At 32.5% G+C, this 16,421-nt stretch overlaps 1 protein-coding gene across 1 annotated transcript in view; it reads left to right on the top strand.

The window, feature by feature from the left end:
• Positions 1-16,421, top strand: part of LOC124358546 — a 67,977-nt gene that overhangs the window by 47,839 nt on the left and 3,717 nt on the right. Inside the window, exons 3-8 of the mRNA XM_046810846.1 lie at positions 952-1,047; positions 4,494-4,737; positions 7,163-7,309; positions 8,337-8,462; positions 14,098-14,276; positions 15,687-15,773. Of these exons, the coding sequence (XP_046666802.1) occupies positions 952-1,047; positions 4,494-4,737; positions 7,163-7,309; positions 8,337-8,462; positions 14,098-14,276; positions 15,687-15,773 (879 nt within the window). The remainder of the gene's footprint in view (positions 1-951; positions 1,048-4,493; positions 4,738-7,162; positions 7,310-8,336; positions 8,463-14,097; positions 14,277-15,686; positions 15,774-16,421) is intronic.

The raw sequence follows: 16,421 nt of genomic DNA, 5'->3' as shown, positions 1-16,421 counted from the left end.
ATTCATTTAGAACGCTTGGCTGTTAATATACAATTAATTAAATTATATTTCATTTTAAATTCTAGTTATCCGACTTTTTATGTACTCTGTTCTTAGTTTATCTAGTAGCATAACTTACAACAACATTATTTAATCAATTAAGATGGTATACACTCATGTAATAATTTATTTTATAAATATAGTTTACTTTTCTTTTATGTATAAACAATTCTATATTTATAAATATCTGATATAAATAGTCTTATATGTCATTTCAAGGTATAAAACACAAGTTCTTTTTTGACTTTGTGATTGATAAGTCTACTAGCACAAACACTAAAGTGGATTAATATTTAAGATAATGTTCCCCCCAATTCTAAGCGTCTTATGCAGCATTTCTTTAGTTTGAAGCTACATTTCTGTGTTTCTTCGAGCGCTTTTTTCGAAAATTATTGAACATTTAGCGATATCGGTGATTTAGAATGTTTAATCTGTTTCTTCATTTTATTTCTATTTCCTACATTAACAACAAATATTTTCTGGATGTTTATTTTTTTAATTTAATTTAGTATTTGCTGATCCCCATTCTTACGTTTATATATTAGTTTAAGGGATTAATTATTTCAACCATATTTTTTGTTTTATACTCTTCCCATAAGCGGTAATCGTGCAAAGGTTTAACTTCATTTAGCAATTCATTCGCGTCCCTTTCAATACTAGTGTAATAAGGATACTAAAATTGGTATTTAATTTCAAACGGCATTACTATGAATAAAAAGGACTTTTGAGTACAATATGTGAAATTTGTTCACATTTTTCTCACTTTACTGTTGACATTTTACGACGTTTATCGTAGTTCAATATTGACTTTAATCCTTGTTTACCACATTTACCTGATGTGTACAGGAAGAATCAGTATTGGTCTATATATGCTGTACCTCTCACACTACTGAACCCTTGTGCATGTTCCAGCACGGCAGTGGGCGGTCAGACAGTCGGGCATCAGTAGGGACAAACTCTCATGAGGAGCTCAAGTCGCTGAAGTCTCTCTCTCACCAACCTCAGCTGGTAACTATTCACACACTACTGTAACTCATTCTAGTTATAGAATACTAAGATTACGTTCCTAATTACGCTAAACTATTTAAAGTACGTTAAATATGCTAAGTAATTAGTCGTACAAAACTTTAAAGAATACTTTGTACATATAATAAACTTGAACATGAGCTTGACACACATTTAGTACCTTGCCAAAACACATTGCTGCATATAACAAAGAGCTACACAAAGTATGTGTGTTTTCCACAGCTAATATAACAGCAACTCAGCATTTGACCACTGTGTGGGGATGGTCCTTGAGCCCCCTATTAATTAAAAGGACACGTAATTAATAGTTATTCGTCCCTGATTACTTAATGTTAATTGCTTAGTAAGACGAGAACAATAACATGGTAAACCTTTATTTGGAATATCCTTTTTTATGTGCATTGGATAGTAAAGAGTATTACTGAAAATAGGATTTCGGATACGAATAAAAGAAAAATTTTGTAAAAAAGTGGAAATGAAAAAAAACAATATTTTAATATACTATACCGACTATTCTTAAATTTTACTTATAATCACATTTAAATTACTCTTTGTTCGTAAAATGAGTTTTACTTGCAAGGTAAAGGAAGAATTAGCCGATAGCATAAAAATGTAACTATTCTTAAATTTTACTTATAATCATATTTAAATTACTCTTTGTTCGTAAAATGAGTTTTACTTGCAAGGTAAAGGAAGAATTAGCCGATAGCATAAAAATGTAGAACTGCACTAATTAAGGTGTGTTATTATGTACATTTTTTCTTTTGTGAGTTTAATCATGCAAAATTATGAGTATAGCAGTTAAACCTATTGAGGTATCGTCGAGGGAGCAATAAATATTATTCACCATGCGTGTGCAAATAGCTCTACTACAATAAAACCACATCGCTATGCAAGACATTCAAAGGACAGGGTTACTCTAATACTGTACTTTCACTAATATTACCGACCTACGGAGCTGGTATAGTAGAATAGTTTCAGTAGATTAGCACGGTCTTGTTGTTCATTTTGTGCACTAATTAACAAAATGTTGAAGCGGAAATCATTTACTAAAAGAATGACGAAAGCAACCGAGTTTACACACAATTTAACGTTTTATTGAATATGAGGTCATTCTCAGTCTTAATATATTTGGTTCTATTAAGGTTACAGGAAATATATTTGTATATAAACTATACTGGTTAGGAAGCAGTAAACATTCCAGTACACTTTATTGTTTAATTATCTTCCCGATTTAATTTAACTAACGTAAGACGCTATTTTACGAGTGGGCGTGCACAAACTATATTTTAAAAGATAAATACTTACACATTTAGTCCCCAAACCCTAATCCCTCCCTTCGTAGTTACGGATTGTGATCCATATAAGATTGTTAATGATACTTTTTTACTTATTCTACGAGTAATAGAGCATTTCTTGTTCTTTATAAGATTCCATATTCTAACAAAGAATCGATATATTGAGATTGTGATTCAGTTTTGTTTTTACAGCATTCCCTCTCATATTCAAACAGAGAAGTATTTTGATACATAATTTAAAACGTTAAAAATATCGCTAATATACGATTAGTTTTCGTCTAGGAGCAGTAACTGCCATACACAAATTGAGAAAGAATTGGATAAATAACTTAAAACGTTAAAAAATATCACTGATGTGAAATTTGTTTTTGTCTCGGAGCAACAATTACCGTACTCTAACAGGGAATCAATGTGATAAATAATAGAAAAATATCACTGATATGCAATTAGTTTTTGTCTTGGAGCACTAATTACCGTACTCTAACAGGGAAACAATGTGATAAATAATTGAAAGAAATTAAAACATATCACTGGTATGCAATTAATTTTTTTCTTAGAGCGTTTCCACTCATACTTGAAGGTGATATTCGCAGAGGTTATATTCTCAAGTTCACAGAATCTTTTCGTTTATTAAAGAGTCCACAAAACCTAATGTTTGCGAGTTCACAGGCATCAAGAAATTTAAACATCGTAGCAATAGCAACTTGAAAAGCCTACCAAGTAGATATTTTTCCGTGTTTAACTTTGGTCAGACAGTGACTAAAATAGGTCGGGGTCTCGACCACCATAAAATATTGCAATAACTACCTTGATAACATCTGAGAACAACTCTCTACTGCAATAGTAGGAGCTAATTTTACAACCAGTACTACGATAATTTTACACTTAGTCGTGATATTTACTAGTGCGAGATGTATAAACATGACAGGCAGACTTTGTATAACGTGTAAATAGTCCAAAAACCGCGTAAACGTGAATGCAGGTGGCACATTATTAAAGCAATTATTCTTATTTGAAAACTCGTTGAAAACTTCGTTAAGTTGAAAAAGCCGAAAAAGACGATTCTTAAAAAGGTGACTACCGTCCAGTAATACTTAGATCCTTCCATTGATAAAAAGTGATTAAATGAATTCTCGTGAATATTATGAAAGCAAACATTTTTATTTGTAAAAGACATTTTGTCATAAGTTGAAAAATGTGGAAATATTAGCCAAATTAAAAAAAGAGAGTACTTAAGAAAGTGACTACCATCCAGTAATACTTAGATCCTTTCAATGATTTTAAAAAATGTTCTAGATTGATTTATTATAATAAGAAAGATCAATTCTGTCGATTTTTTTATATTAGTTATCGATAGCAAAAAAAGTGTTTAGATAACGATAGGTCTGCAGTTAATTACGTTAGGCATTTAGGATCTGCTAAACACATACATCTAACCTTTTTAGATTAATTTCAGAAAATATAGGAGTGTCTTCAGATTTTGAGTGTACTGTACGGAGAGAGATATATATTAATTGGATCAGATTCCGTTATATGCCCCCAACGCTTAAACTTTTTCCAATGACTTAGAACGTTATAAATCGATGTAGTTGAGTAACAGAACTAACCTTCCATAATCAACAAGCATTTCCAGATATTGCGGTCGGTATTGTTGTCGCTGTTATCTTATCTTTCTCGAGAATACAGATTACGGCAGGCCGCGCGGCATGACGTGATTATTTAAGTTTTTTACAGGTATAACCTCCGGTGCTGCCCCGCGCTGATGGCCGGAGGCACTCGCATTTTGGGTGGCGGAGTGTAACCAAGAATAAAAGCAGGTTTTGTGTGTTTTTTTCAATAAAGAGTTTAGTTTTTGTTTGGTAATGTTGTTTTTGTTGAATGTTTGTGTTTGGAGAAATGTAGGGGTGTGGTCGATATCATCCGTAAATGAAAAATTAGCGTTGTGGGCATAATGTTAGTTCTGTTACTCAATTACATCGTTTTATAACGTTCTATTATAAAGTTAATTTAAAAAGTTTAAGCGTTGGGGCATATAACGGAATCTGACCATTAATTGATGAAATTATAAAGTATTACTAAGTTTATTTTAAAATAAAGTGTGAATAACTATTTTTGTACTGTAAAATGTAGTGCAGCACGAAGCCTGGACCTGAGCGTCAGCTGCGGAACACTTTTGGCTGGGCGCGAGTTGACGTGATCGTGATGCTGATAGGATGTGTGTTCCTTGCCTCTCTGTGCTTCTCTGTGCTGGTAGAAGCTCTACAGACTCTGGTCCACATCTCACACCATGACGAGATGCACGCGCCCATCCCCGTTCTCATAGTCGGCATCTTGGCCATGGTCCTCAACCTGCTAGCCTACTTACTGATCGGAGGTGAGTAACACTCAGCTAATAAGTACCCAGCAGGGATCACTTTTGGCTGGTTTGAACCCACCACTGAACACAGCAAAAACCAATGTGTCACTTAAATCCGGGCAACCTTATGGATGTCCAGGAGCGGCACATCACTAATGTCGAGATTCTGGAGTGCAAGGGTAATTCGATAGGTCTACTAGGTCCTACTAGTCTACTGCGGGAGATGACTGTTGGAGTTGGTGGGGTATCATACGTTCTTTCGAGCCTCATCAAGGGTGTGCTACCCCCTGCCTACTTTAACTGGAGAGGCTGGTTCAGAGCTAACCTCCCCTTCTTCCAAGGGCAAATGACTGAGATGTAGTGCCCTAATTCTTCCTCATTGATCTCGATAGGACGCGGCCCCTATCCCTTCACCTTACCCATCCTGAATATCCTGTCACTCCGGAAGCAGCGCTAAGGTTCTTAGGGGACTAATTGCAATTTATGAGCTTCTTCCTAAGAAAAAAAAAACTCAGCTATGGTTAAAATAATCCCATGAATGATACCATATTCCTAAGTCATCAAGACGTTCTTAGAACGGCCATTGATTAAAGAATTCGCCTTTACATTTCCTGTATTTTATAAGAGAACTCTGTAAATCGTAGTTGCAGTACTGAAGAAAAAGAAATTTAAAGACTGAATTTGTAAAGAAATTCTGCAGTGTCTTATTCACTCAGTCGCAGTATGAGACGACAATAACAACTCCTTGAATAATAGGCTCTCTGATTTAACCCTGAAAAGAAAACTCTACACTGGAAGGCGTTATAAGGTCTGCAAATTAAGACAAGAAGAAGATTATAATGGCCGAATTATCCACTAGTAAAAAAATTAGAAAATTACAGAATTGCACGAATCCGCTTTTAAAATTACGCCCTTCATAATAGAAATGTAGCCTCGAAAACTGTTTTTTATAAATACATAATAGAAAACCTTTTAACACTTTTTATAGGATTTATTTGTACAATTTACATTTTGAAGTTAAGGAATTAATATTTTTAATTACCTTGGTGGCAAAATTTTTGTACCGTATTTAATTTTATATCTGATCAATTTAAAACGATCAACTCGATAACGCTTAAAACTCTATCGAATAATAACTATGATGTTAGAAAATCTTTGTCATTTAATAGTACGTTAGGATTAATTTTCTAACGTTTGTAAATTTCAAAATGTTCTAAAGTTGTCAATAGGTAAACTTTTGCATGTGTGTAAAATTTCATAATTGTTTTCGATGTTTGTGTATGTACGAACAAATTCTAATGAAAACTGAAGATTTCGATAAAGAAATACATACATAAAATACATCGTACAGTACAAACATCGAAAACAATCGTTAATTAGAAATGTAAATTCTACAAATAAATTCTATAAAAAGTGTTAAAAAGTTTATTATTGTATATTTAAATTTATGCCCTTCATTTTAATACTCATATTATGTAAGAACGGGTAGGGAATGAAGGGTTGAAAAACATTTGTTAACTACAATATTAACTCTGCATTAGATATATAGAAATGAGTAATTCGTAAAAAGTTAATGTTCAGATATTTACATAGTACATTGCTGACCTTGATCTGGTAACCTCAAAATAGTGAAGAACTCTACAGTGACCCTTGACGTAAACTAAAATAATTTAGAGGAAATGGAAATTTTGTTTTAAAATTGTAAAATATAAATTAAGGACACTGTATAAAACTTTTAAGGCGTCCAGTTTTAAACAAATACAGTTGCTCTATAGACGGAGAATTAATAACATTATAATCCACACACCTGCTCTTGCAGTGCAATCTTCCAAATCTAATCGGTTCTTAGAAATGACATGAGTGATCTGTAATTAATATACTTCATACATATATTATATTAACTTATTTATTGTCCTGAAAATACCGAAGGCTTACTTTTGCGGTGCTTGATGTATATTTTGTGATCCAACGTCTTTACAGACAATTTTAGACTGTTTAGGCTGTTAAGTTTTCAATCTTTGTTAAGGCTTGAGTTTTACATCGTCAAAATTTAGAATTTTTTTAGGAAAACCCGCTGTAATTTCTATTTTTAAGTAATGATTAAGTTAATTACAATTTATCATTTTTCTTGCATGGTGGTAATTTACCTTTGCATTATCAGGTATTAGTAAGAATTTTGTATATGGGCAACGCGGTCACGGTGGAAAGAGTCATGGGCAAATGCGGCGATTACTCAGACAGATCAGAGATAAGGTTGTTTATTTCTTTAGCGATAACGCTTGATTCTAAACAAACTGTTTCGAGTTTTAGTTGCAAACATTTTAGGTTATGTTTGAAGTTCGGCGGTCATGCTTTTACTGGCACAATAAAAGTGAAACAATATTGTGTGTGATATATTTTGACAATACAGCGGTGTTAAATTTCTCTTTGTTTCTGCTTTCAGGGTACACGTTTCATCAAAGTAGTTTCCTCATCAACGGCAACGAGACGGCGACGAAAGTATTTACGGAGGAAGAGATAAAGAAGCAAGCTGTCGCTAAAAAGACTGAGAAAAGGCAAGGAATGTGGGGGCTCAGTCGGGATTGCGTAGGTATGACAATAACCACAATTTTACGTCATGATTAGTGTTTTAATTATATACCTTAACACTTCAATATTACTTTTGAAATTTTTAAAAGTGGATAAAAAATTACAATATAACAATTTATTTATTATTCGAACCAATATGAGTTTTAGTTTTATTATGATTCTTTTGTGAATTTAACCAAATTGAGCGATATAAATAAATAAATAAATATATATATATATATATATATATATATATATATATATATATATATATATATATATATATATAAAATTTCCAAAAACATATACACCAAGGTATTAGATTTATTTACAGTTGATAAATTGTAAATTACCCTTTTACTATACTTACTAAGTGGCGATAAAATAATACAGTTTAATTTTAAGTACTGTAGTTGGATAAATATTTTTTATAATTTAAGTATGAGTTATTAAACTATATATTACAGATTAACATATAGTCTACAATGGAAATTACCCTACATGGGCAAGCAGACTGTGTGTAGGCTAGAGTTGTATATATTATTATATTATATTAATACATTAAAATATTAAACAAATTTTATGTAGTATCTAATAGCACTTGTACGAAAAATGCAAACAACATTTAAAATAAAACGTAAAAGGGTAAAAGCAAGGCTGATTCAAACAGTGATAAGAACTCCCATAGTAACATTTGGAACTTTTCGATTAAGTAGAGGCAGCAAAGTTTACAAGAACTGAAACCTAAGAAGTGGCAGCTACTTAGTGAAATCTTAAATGTGCTTGTTTTCCTCTCCTTCTGCAATATACCTTCTGAGTCAATTGTTCAGTGTTTTATTTTCGATCTGTTCATGAAAAGTTAACCATTTTACGTTTCGATTGCAAAAAATAGAGCTAATTCATGTATTTTTAAAACCAATAGAATCTCCCTAATATAAAATAATTTTAAGGATATTGTTTTGAATACTAATTCACTGCACAGCATGACAGAGTGGAATGAATGAGTAACTTTCTCCATACTAGTGACTATTATACTGTTACATGTACAGGCTGCGTTGTGGTCATCATCTGTGCAATTGTTGTGCACAATAGCTCCAGTGACGTAGCCAAGTACGTGGATCCTCTGTTCTCTATCATCTCGGCCACTCTGGTGCTGCTACTCAGTTACCCGTTCAGTAAGTATTTATAAAATAATCCAAACAACAATATGAATTTCTAATAATTTGCACTGTAAATCACCTAACCTGCAGATGTTTTTCAATGTCAACTTTGATTATAAACATTGCAAAGTTTAAACGAAGGTGGCCAGCGATATCCCTTGATTTAATCTGAATATGCTTTTCAGTAGGAAATCCAAATATGAAATAGATTACCAATTACAAAATAACTGTCTGCAATATCAAAGCTGCGTTATTCAAAACACACCTTTACCACCGAAGGATAACTCCAACAATGAAAATATAGTTGATATGAGATATTTCAGCTATATTCTGGCCAGTTTGATGGATGTTCTGCAATATCTAAATCAGATTATCCAAAACACACCTATGCCATCGAAGAATAACTCCAACGATGAATGTATAGTTGAGATGAAATATTGAATCTATATTCTGGACAGTTTGGTGGATGTTCTGCAATATCTAAATCGGATTATCCAAGAAACACCTATGCCATCGAAGGATAACTCCAACGATGAATGTATAGTTGAGATGAAATATTGAATCTATATTCTGTGACAGTTTGATGGATGTATCTGCAATATCTAAATCGGATTATCCAAGAACACACCTATGCCATCGAAGAATAACTCCAACGATGAATGTATAGTTGAGATGAAATATTGAATCTATATTCTGGACAGTTTTATGGATGATCTGCAAATATCTAAATCGGATTATCCAAGAAACACCTATGCCATCGAAAAGATAACTCCAACGATGAATGTATAGTTGAGATGAAATATTGAATCTATATTCTGTGCAGTTTGATGGATTATCTGCAAATATCTAAATCGGATTATCCAAGAACACACCTATGCCATCGAAGGATAACTCCAACGATGAATGTATAGTTGAGATGAAATATTGAATCTATATTCTGTGCAGTTTTATGGATGATCTGCAAATATCTAAATCGGATTATCCAAGAACACACCTATGCCATCGAAAAGATAACTCCAACGATGAATGTATAGTTGAGATGAAATATTGAAGCTATATTCTGGACAGTTTGGTGGATGATCTGCAATATCTAAATCGGATTATCCAAAACACACCTATGCCATCAAAAGGATAACTCCAACGATGAATGTATAGTTGAGATGAAATATTGAAGCTTTATATTCTGGGCAGTTTTATGGATGATCTGCAAATATCTAAATCGGATTATCCAAGAAACACCTATGCCATCGAAGGATAACTCCAACGATGAATGTATAGTTGAGATGAAATATTGAATCTATATTCTGGGCAGTTTTATGGATGATCTGCAAATATCTAAATCGGATTATCCAAAACACCTATGCCATCGAAGGATAACTCCAACGATGAATGTATAGTTGAGATGAAATATTGAATCTATATTCTGTGCAGTTTTATGGATTATCTGCAAATATCTAAATCGGATTATCCAAGAAACACCTATGCCATCGAAGGATAACTCCAACGATGAATGTATAGTTGAGATGAAATATTGAAGCTTTATATTCTGGGCAGTTTTATGGATGATCTGCAAATATCTAAATCGGATTATCCAAGAAACACCTATGCCATAAAAGGATAACTCCAACGATGAATGTATAGTTGAGATGAAATATTGAAGCTTTATATTCTGTGGCAGTTTTATGGATTATCTGCAATATCAAAGTTGCGTTATTCAAAACACACCTATACCATCGAAGGATAACTCCAACGATGAAAATATAGTTGAGATAAAATATTGAAGCTATATTGTGTGCAGTTTTATGGATGATCTGCAAATATCTAAATCGGATTATGCAAGAAACACCTATGCCATCAAAAGATAACTCCAATGATGAGTGTATAGTTGAGATGAAATATTGAAGCTATATTCTGGACAGTTTGGTGGATGATCTGCAAATATCTAAATCGGATTATCCAAAACACACCTATGCCATCAAAAGATAACTCCAATGATGAGTGTATAGTTGAGATGAAATATTGAAGCTATATTCTGGACAGTTTGGTGGATGATCTGCAAATATCTAAATCGGATTATCCAAAACACACCTATGCCATCAAAAGATAACTCCAATGATGAGTGTATAGTTGAGATGAAATATTGAATCTATATTCTGTTCAGTTTTATGGATGATCTGCGAATATCTAAATCGGATTATCCAAGAAACACCTATGCCATCAAAAGATAACTCCAATGATGAGTGTATAGTTGAGATGAAATATTGAAGCTATATTCTGGACAGTTTGGTGGATGATCTGCAAATATCTAAATCGGATTATCCAAAACACACCTATGCCATCAAAAGATAACTCCAATGATGAGTGTATAGTTGAGATGAAATATTGAAGCTATATTCTGGACAGTTTGGTGGATGATCTGCAAATATCTAAATCGGATTATCCAAAACACACCTATGCCATCAAAAGATAACTCCAATGATGAGTGTATAGTTGAGATGAAATATTGAAGCTATATTCTGGACAGTTTGGTGGATGATCTGCAAATATCTAAATCGGATTATCCAAGAAACACCTATGCCATCAAAAGATAACTCCAATGATGAGTGTATAGTTGAGATGAAATATTGAAGCTATATTCTGGACAGTTTGGTGGATGATCTGCAAATATCTAAATCGGATTATCCAAGAAACACCTATGCCATCGAAGGATAACTCCAATGATGAGTGTATAGTTGAGATGAAATATTGAATCTATATTCTGTTCAGTTTTATGGATGATCTGCAAATATCTAAATCGGATTATCCAAGAAACACCTATGCCATCAAAAGATAACTCCAATGATGAGTGTATAGTTGAGATGAAATATTGAAGCTATATTCTGGACAGTTTGGTGGATGATCTGCAAATATCTAAATCGGATTATCCAAGAAACACCTATGCCATCAAAAGATAACTCCAATGATGAGTGTATAGTTGAGATGAAATATTGAAGCTATATTCTGGACAGTTTGGTGGATGATCTGCAAATATCTAAATCGGATTATCCAAGAAACACCTATGCCATCAAAAGATAACTCCAATGATAAGTGTATAGTTGAGATGAAATATTGAAGCTATATTCTGGACAGTTTGGTGGATGATCTGCAAATATCTAAATCGGATTATCCAAGAAACACCTATGCCATCAAAAGATAACTCCAATGATGAGTGTATAGTTGAGATGAAATATTGAAGCTATATTCTGTTCAGTTTTATGGATGATCTGCAAATATCTAAATCGGATTATCCAAGAAACACCTATGCCATCAAAAGATAACTCCAATGATGAGTGTATAGTTGAGATGAAATATTGAAGCTATATATTCTGGGCAGTTTGATTGAGGAACGAATGACCGAACCGTCTGGATTACGAAAAAGTGACGAATCTGTTATATGCTATCGTTTAATATTTTTCACAACAATAATGGATAACAAGATCCGGATCTGCTTCCTACAGTTTTATAATGAAGAATTCCAAATAAATCAGTGCATGGGACGTAACGTTTACAACCAATAACTATCTACAAGAGTCATATTACAGTAGTCGAAAAGGTTACATATAGCAACTTTCTCCTCCTTTTCTACAAAGCATTTGTCTTCATAGCTCAAAGCCACTTGACAGTTCTTGGAGAGCAAATGTCTGAGCTTATAACATTTATCAAATTCCAGATTTCATATCCTAATACGGGCTCTCACTTGAAATAAAAGACAGGATCGCGACTGTATAAGGTTTCGTTGGAGAAGAAGTTATGGGATTCTGTATCGTCTGATAGAGCACTTTCCCTTTCATGCATTTCTGAGTATAGAACGTTATAATATTTCACAGTAATAAGTGTTTACGTTATGGAAAATAGAGGTGGACGAAAGAAAACTACAAAAAACACGATATTTCTATAATTTTATAACAAGAAATAATTATTACACATTTGCAACTATATATATATATATATATATATATATATATATATATATATATATATATATATTCAGTAGCTACATTTTCAGTAGCTAAATGTTGTGCCGTACGCTGCCGCAAATCTTGTAGACGTCGAAACATCTAAACCATGATCGTATAATGTTAGTTAAGGTTGCAAGCATTTGAATATAGCAGTACGTGTGGGACGAAGTATATGAAATAGTTAAATAGTTAAATACTCGTATATTTAATTTTAAAAGAATTGCAATTATTCATCAACTTATTTGCAATCAAAATTATCTTTCGGTTTCAACCTTTGTTAATTTATACAAAAAAATTAATTTTTACTCTTTGGCATTTCTGATGAAACATCAGATGTGATGTTTAGCTTACTACGCTTGTTATATGATACGTCAGATGTCATGTACTATATAATGTAAACAAAGAAATAAAAAATAAATAAATATTGTCTTCGTAGCAGTTTTTCATTGCTTGAAGACACGGATAAATCAACGTTTTTTAAAAATGAAACCTAGCTAGATCGATTTATCGCCCCCGAAACCCCCTGTATACAAAATTTCAAGAAAAACATTAGAGCCGTTTTCGAGATTATATAATACAATCTGAATCTCGAAAACGGCTCTAATGTTTTTCTTGAAATTTTGTATACAGGGGGTTTCGGGGGCGATAAATCGATCTAGCTAGGTTTCATTTTTAAAAAACGTTGATTTATCCGTGTCTTCAAGCAATGAAAAACTGCTACGAAGACAATATTTATTTATTTTTTATTTCTTTGTTTACATTATATAGTACATGACATCTGACGTATCATATAACAAGCGTAGTAAGCTAAACATCACATCTGATGTTTCATCAAAAATGCCAAAGAGTAAAAATTAATTTTTTTGTATAAATTAACAAAGGTTGAAACCGAAAGATAATTTTGATTGCAAATAAGTTGATGAATAATTGCAATTCTTTTAAAATTAAATATACGAGTATTTAACTATTTCATATACTTCGTCCCACACGTACTGCTATAGTCAAATGCTTGCAACCTTAACTAACATTATACGATCATGATTTAGATGTTTCGACGTCTACAAGATTTGCGGCAGCGTGCGGCACAACATTTAGCTACTGAAAATGTCGAGCAATGAGAATATCCAATAGAAGAACAAAGGCATCGAGATGGAAGACGTCGTAGGGCTTTAGAACTTAATAATTATTTACCGACATATAAATGTGCCGTTACTGCAGCTGTGCAATATTACACCTTAGGACCATTTGAAATGTTGTGTATCCATTGCATTTCACTGAGGAACGGGTTTCTAATCGCATAAATAGAATTTTTTTTGTGACTGTTGTTTGCATGGACAACATTTCGTGGAGCAACCAAAATTTTCACATGAATTTGTACGTCTTTTTTAAGCCGTCACTCATATTCGGATAAAAAACATAGACGCATCTTTGGCTCTAGCATCCTTTAATGCAGAAGATGACAATAAATAGCCATAGTATTTATAGTTTTATTGTTTGCCGACATGTACATCATAAAATGAATCCCAAAACACGATTTACCAGGAAAAATAGCGAGCAATGCTCGGTTTCCTGATATTAAACCATAAATAGAATGGAATTTGTACCCAACCTTTTTAGATTGTCACTATCATGGTGTACCTTCTGTTTCACAGTGAAGGAGTCTTGCCTGATACTACTACAGACTATCCCAGACCACATCAACATCGGTTCTTTGTGCAGTCAGCTGGTCTCTGCGTTCCCAGACATCGTCAACGTCCACGAGCTCCATGTCTGGCGTCTCACCGTGGATAAGACCTACTGCACAGCGCACATTATCTTCCTTAACCCCAAGGTGTGCTCTCAGATACTGTATGAAAATATCATTTACTGAATTTAAACTGAAACTTAATTTTTAGTTAATAAATAATTAATAATAAATTACGAATAAGTAATAATAAATATAATAAGTATTAAATAATTAATAATAACGAAATTTCTATTATGAAAAATAATTATCTATTATTTTTTATTATTCGAAATATTTTACGTTGTTCGAATTATGAAATTAATTATTGAATTATTAGTTAATTTCATAATTAATTATTTACGGTATTGAAGATTTAATTATAATCAGATATATTCGAATAGTAATTGGGTACCTAGTTTTAATATTATTCATATCCAAAAATTATGAGAAACTCTAAGGAGATATAGGTGATAGTTTGTGTAAACGAGTGGTTTAATAAATTATGTTTGTACTCCAATTCCATATTTTTCTATTATCGATCTCAACAAACAATTACTTTGCGTAAAATATGTAATTTTAACATTGTAAGCATTGCATTAATTCACACAGAAAAACTATGGAAATGTTCATAAAAGACAAATTTACTGCCTAGAATTCGTACTCGTGAGGTGATTAGGCGCTCTCTTTGATGCACACCATTAACTAAATTTGAATGACAAAGAAAAACTAATTGATAATTGATTTACAAATATTATAAAATTATCGTTTTTGAAAGATAACAATCTGCCTAACCTAGGTATAATCTAGCCATAAACCAATCTACCTATAAAGTACGATATTCATTTGCTTTATCATATCAAGATATGAAAACAAATAGCTCATCATTTTGATGTACAGCTACAATACTCCATAAAGAATGTTGATATACGTGATACATAATACGTAGTAACAGAAGAGCAAACAAGGATAACAATAACACGTGACTTCTTAGAAATATTTTTCCAATTACTGTCACTTATTGTCAACTTGTTAAAAGAGTTCAGCGACACAAAGGAAAATGAAACCGTCGTGTATCGATATTATTGCCACAATATTAAGTTTAATATGCTTTTGCACATCTTTTTCCTTTACCATGTAACTTTTAGCTAAGCAGGAAATTGTTTTCTCGAGTTTAAAAGCACTAAAATCTCATAACCACAGATTAGCACTATAGTACATAATACTTTTGTGATAGTACATCGAATGCTTTTCTTATTATATTTAAAAGGATTTTATGGCCTGTTTATTTGTATAACTAATCTAATTATTTAGTGACAAGTATTGCTGTGAAAACTGTAGCTGAAATTTGTATTTCGTAGTCATTTGAATGGTAACTCAAAATTTATACACTACCAGTGGAAAATGTCCTTTATAATTTTATTATTCCTTTAAAAAAGTTATTTTATTGGAATAAAAATGTACACGAATAGTTGTAAAATATTATTTGTAACTGACAAGAAGTAATTCTGTCTTCAGGAATATACGAGAATCACGAATGACATCTCGCGCTTCTTTCTGGATCAAGGAATCACACACGTCACGATTCAACCAGAATTTTACAAGGTAAGATATTACAAGTTGGAATATTACAAGGTGAGATATTACATGTTACAAGGCGAGACATTAGAAGGTGAAATATTACAATGCGGGACATTACAAGGTCATATATTACAAGTTGGAATATTACAAGGCGAGACATTACAAGTTGGAATATTACAAGGTGAGACATTAAAAGTTGGAATATTACAAGGTGATATATTACATGTTACAAGGCGAGACATTAGAAGGTGAAATATTACAAGGCGGGACATTACAAGGTCATATATTACAAGGTGACATATTACAAGGCGAGACATTACAAGTTGGAATATTACAAGGTGAGACATTAAAAGTTGGAATATTACAAGGTGATATATTACATGTTACAAGGCGAGACATTAGAAGGTGAAATATTACAATGCGGGACATTACAAGGTCATATATTACAAGTTGGAATATTACAAGGCGAGACATTACAAGTTGGAATATTACAAGGTGAGACATTAAAAGTTGGAATATTACAAGGTGATATATTACATGTTACAAGGCGAGACATTAGAAGGTGAAATATTACAAGGCGGGACATTACAAGGTCATATATTACAAGTTGGAATATTACAAGGCGAGACATTACAAGTTGGAATATTACAAGGTGAGACATTAAAAGTTGGA

Source organism: Homalodisca vitripennis, chromosome 3 (genome assembly GCF_021130785.1).
Source record: "Homalodisca vitripennis isolate AUS2020 chromosome 3, UT_GWSS_2.1, whole genome shotgun sequence".
Taxonomy (NCBI): Eukaryota; Metazoa; Arthropoda; class Insecta; order Hemiptera; family Cicadellidae; genus Homalodisca; species Homalodisca vitripennis.
The sequence above is the reverse complement of the archived record's forward strand: the minus strand, read 5'-3'. Positions and strand labels throughout refer to the sequence as shown.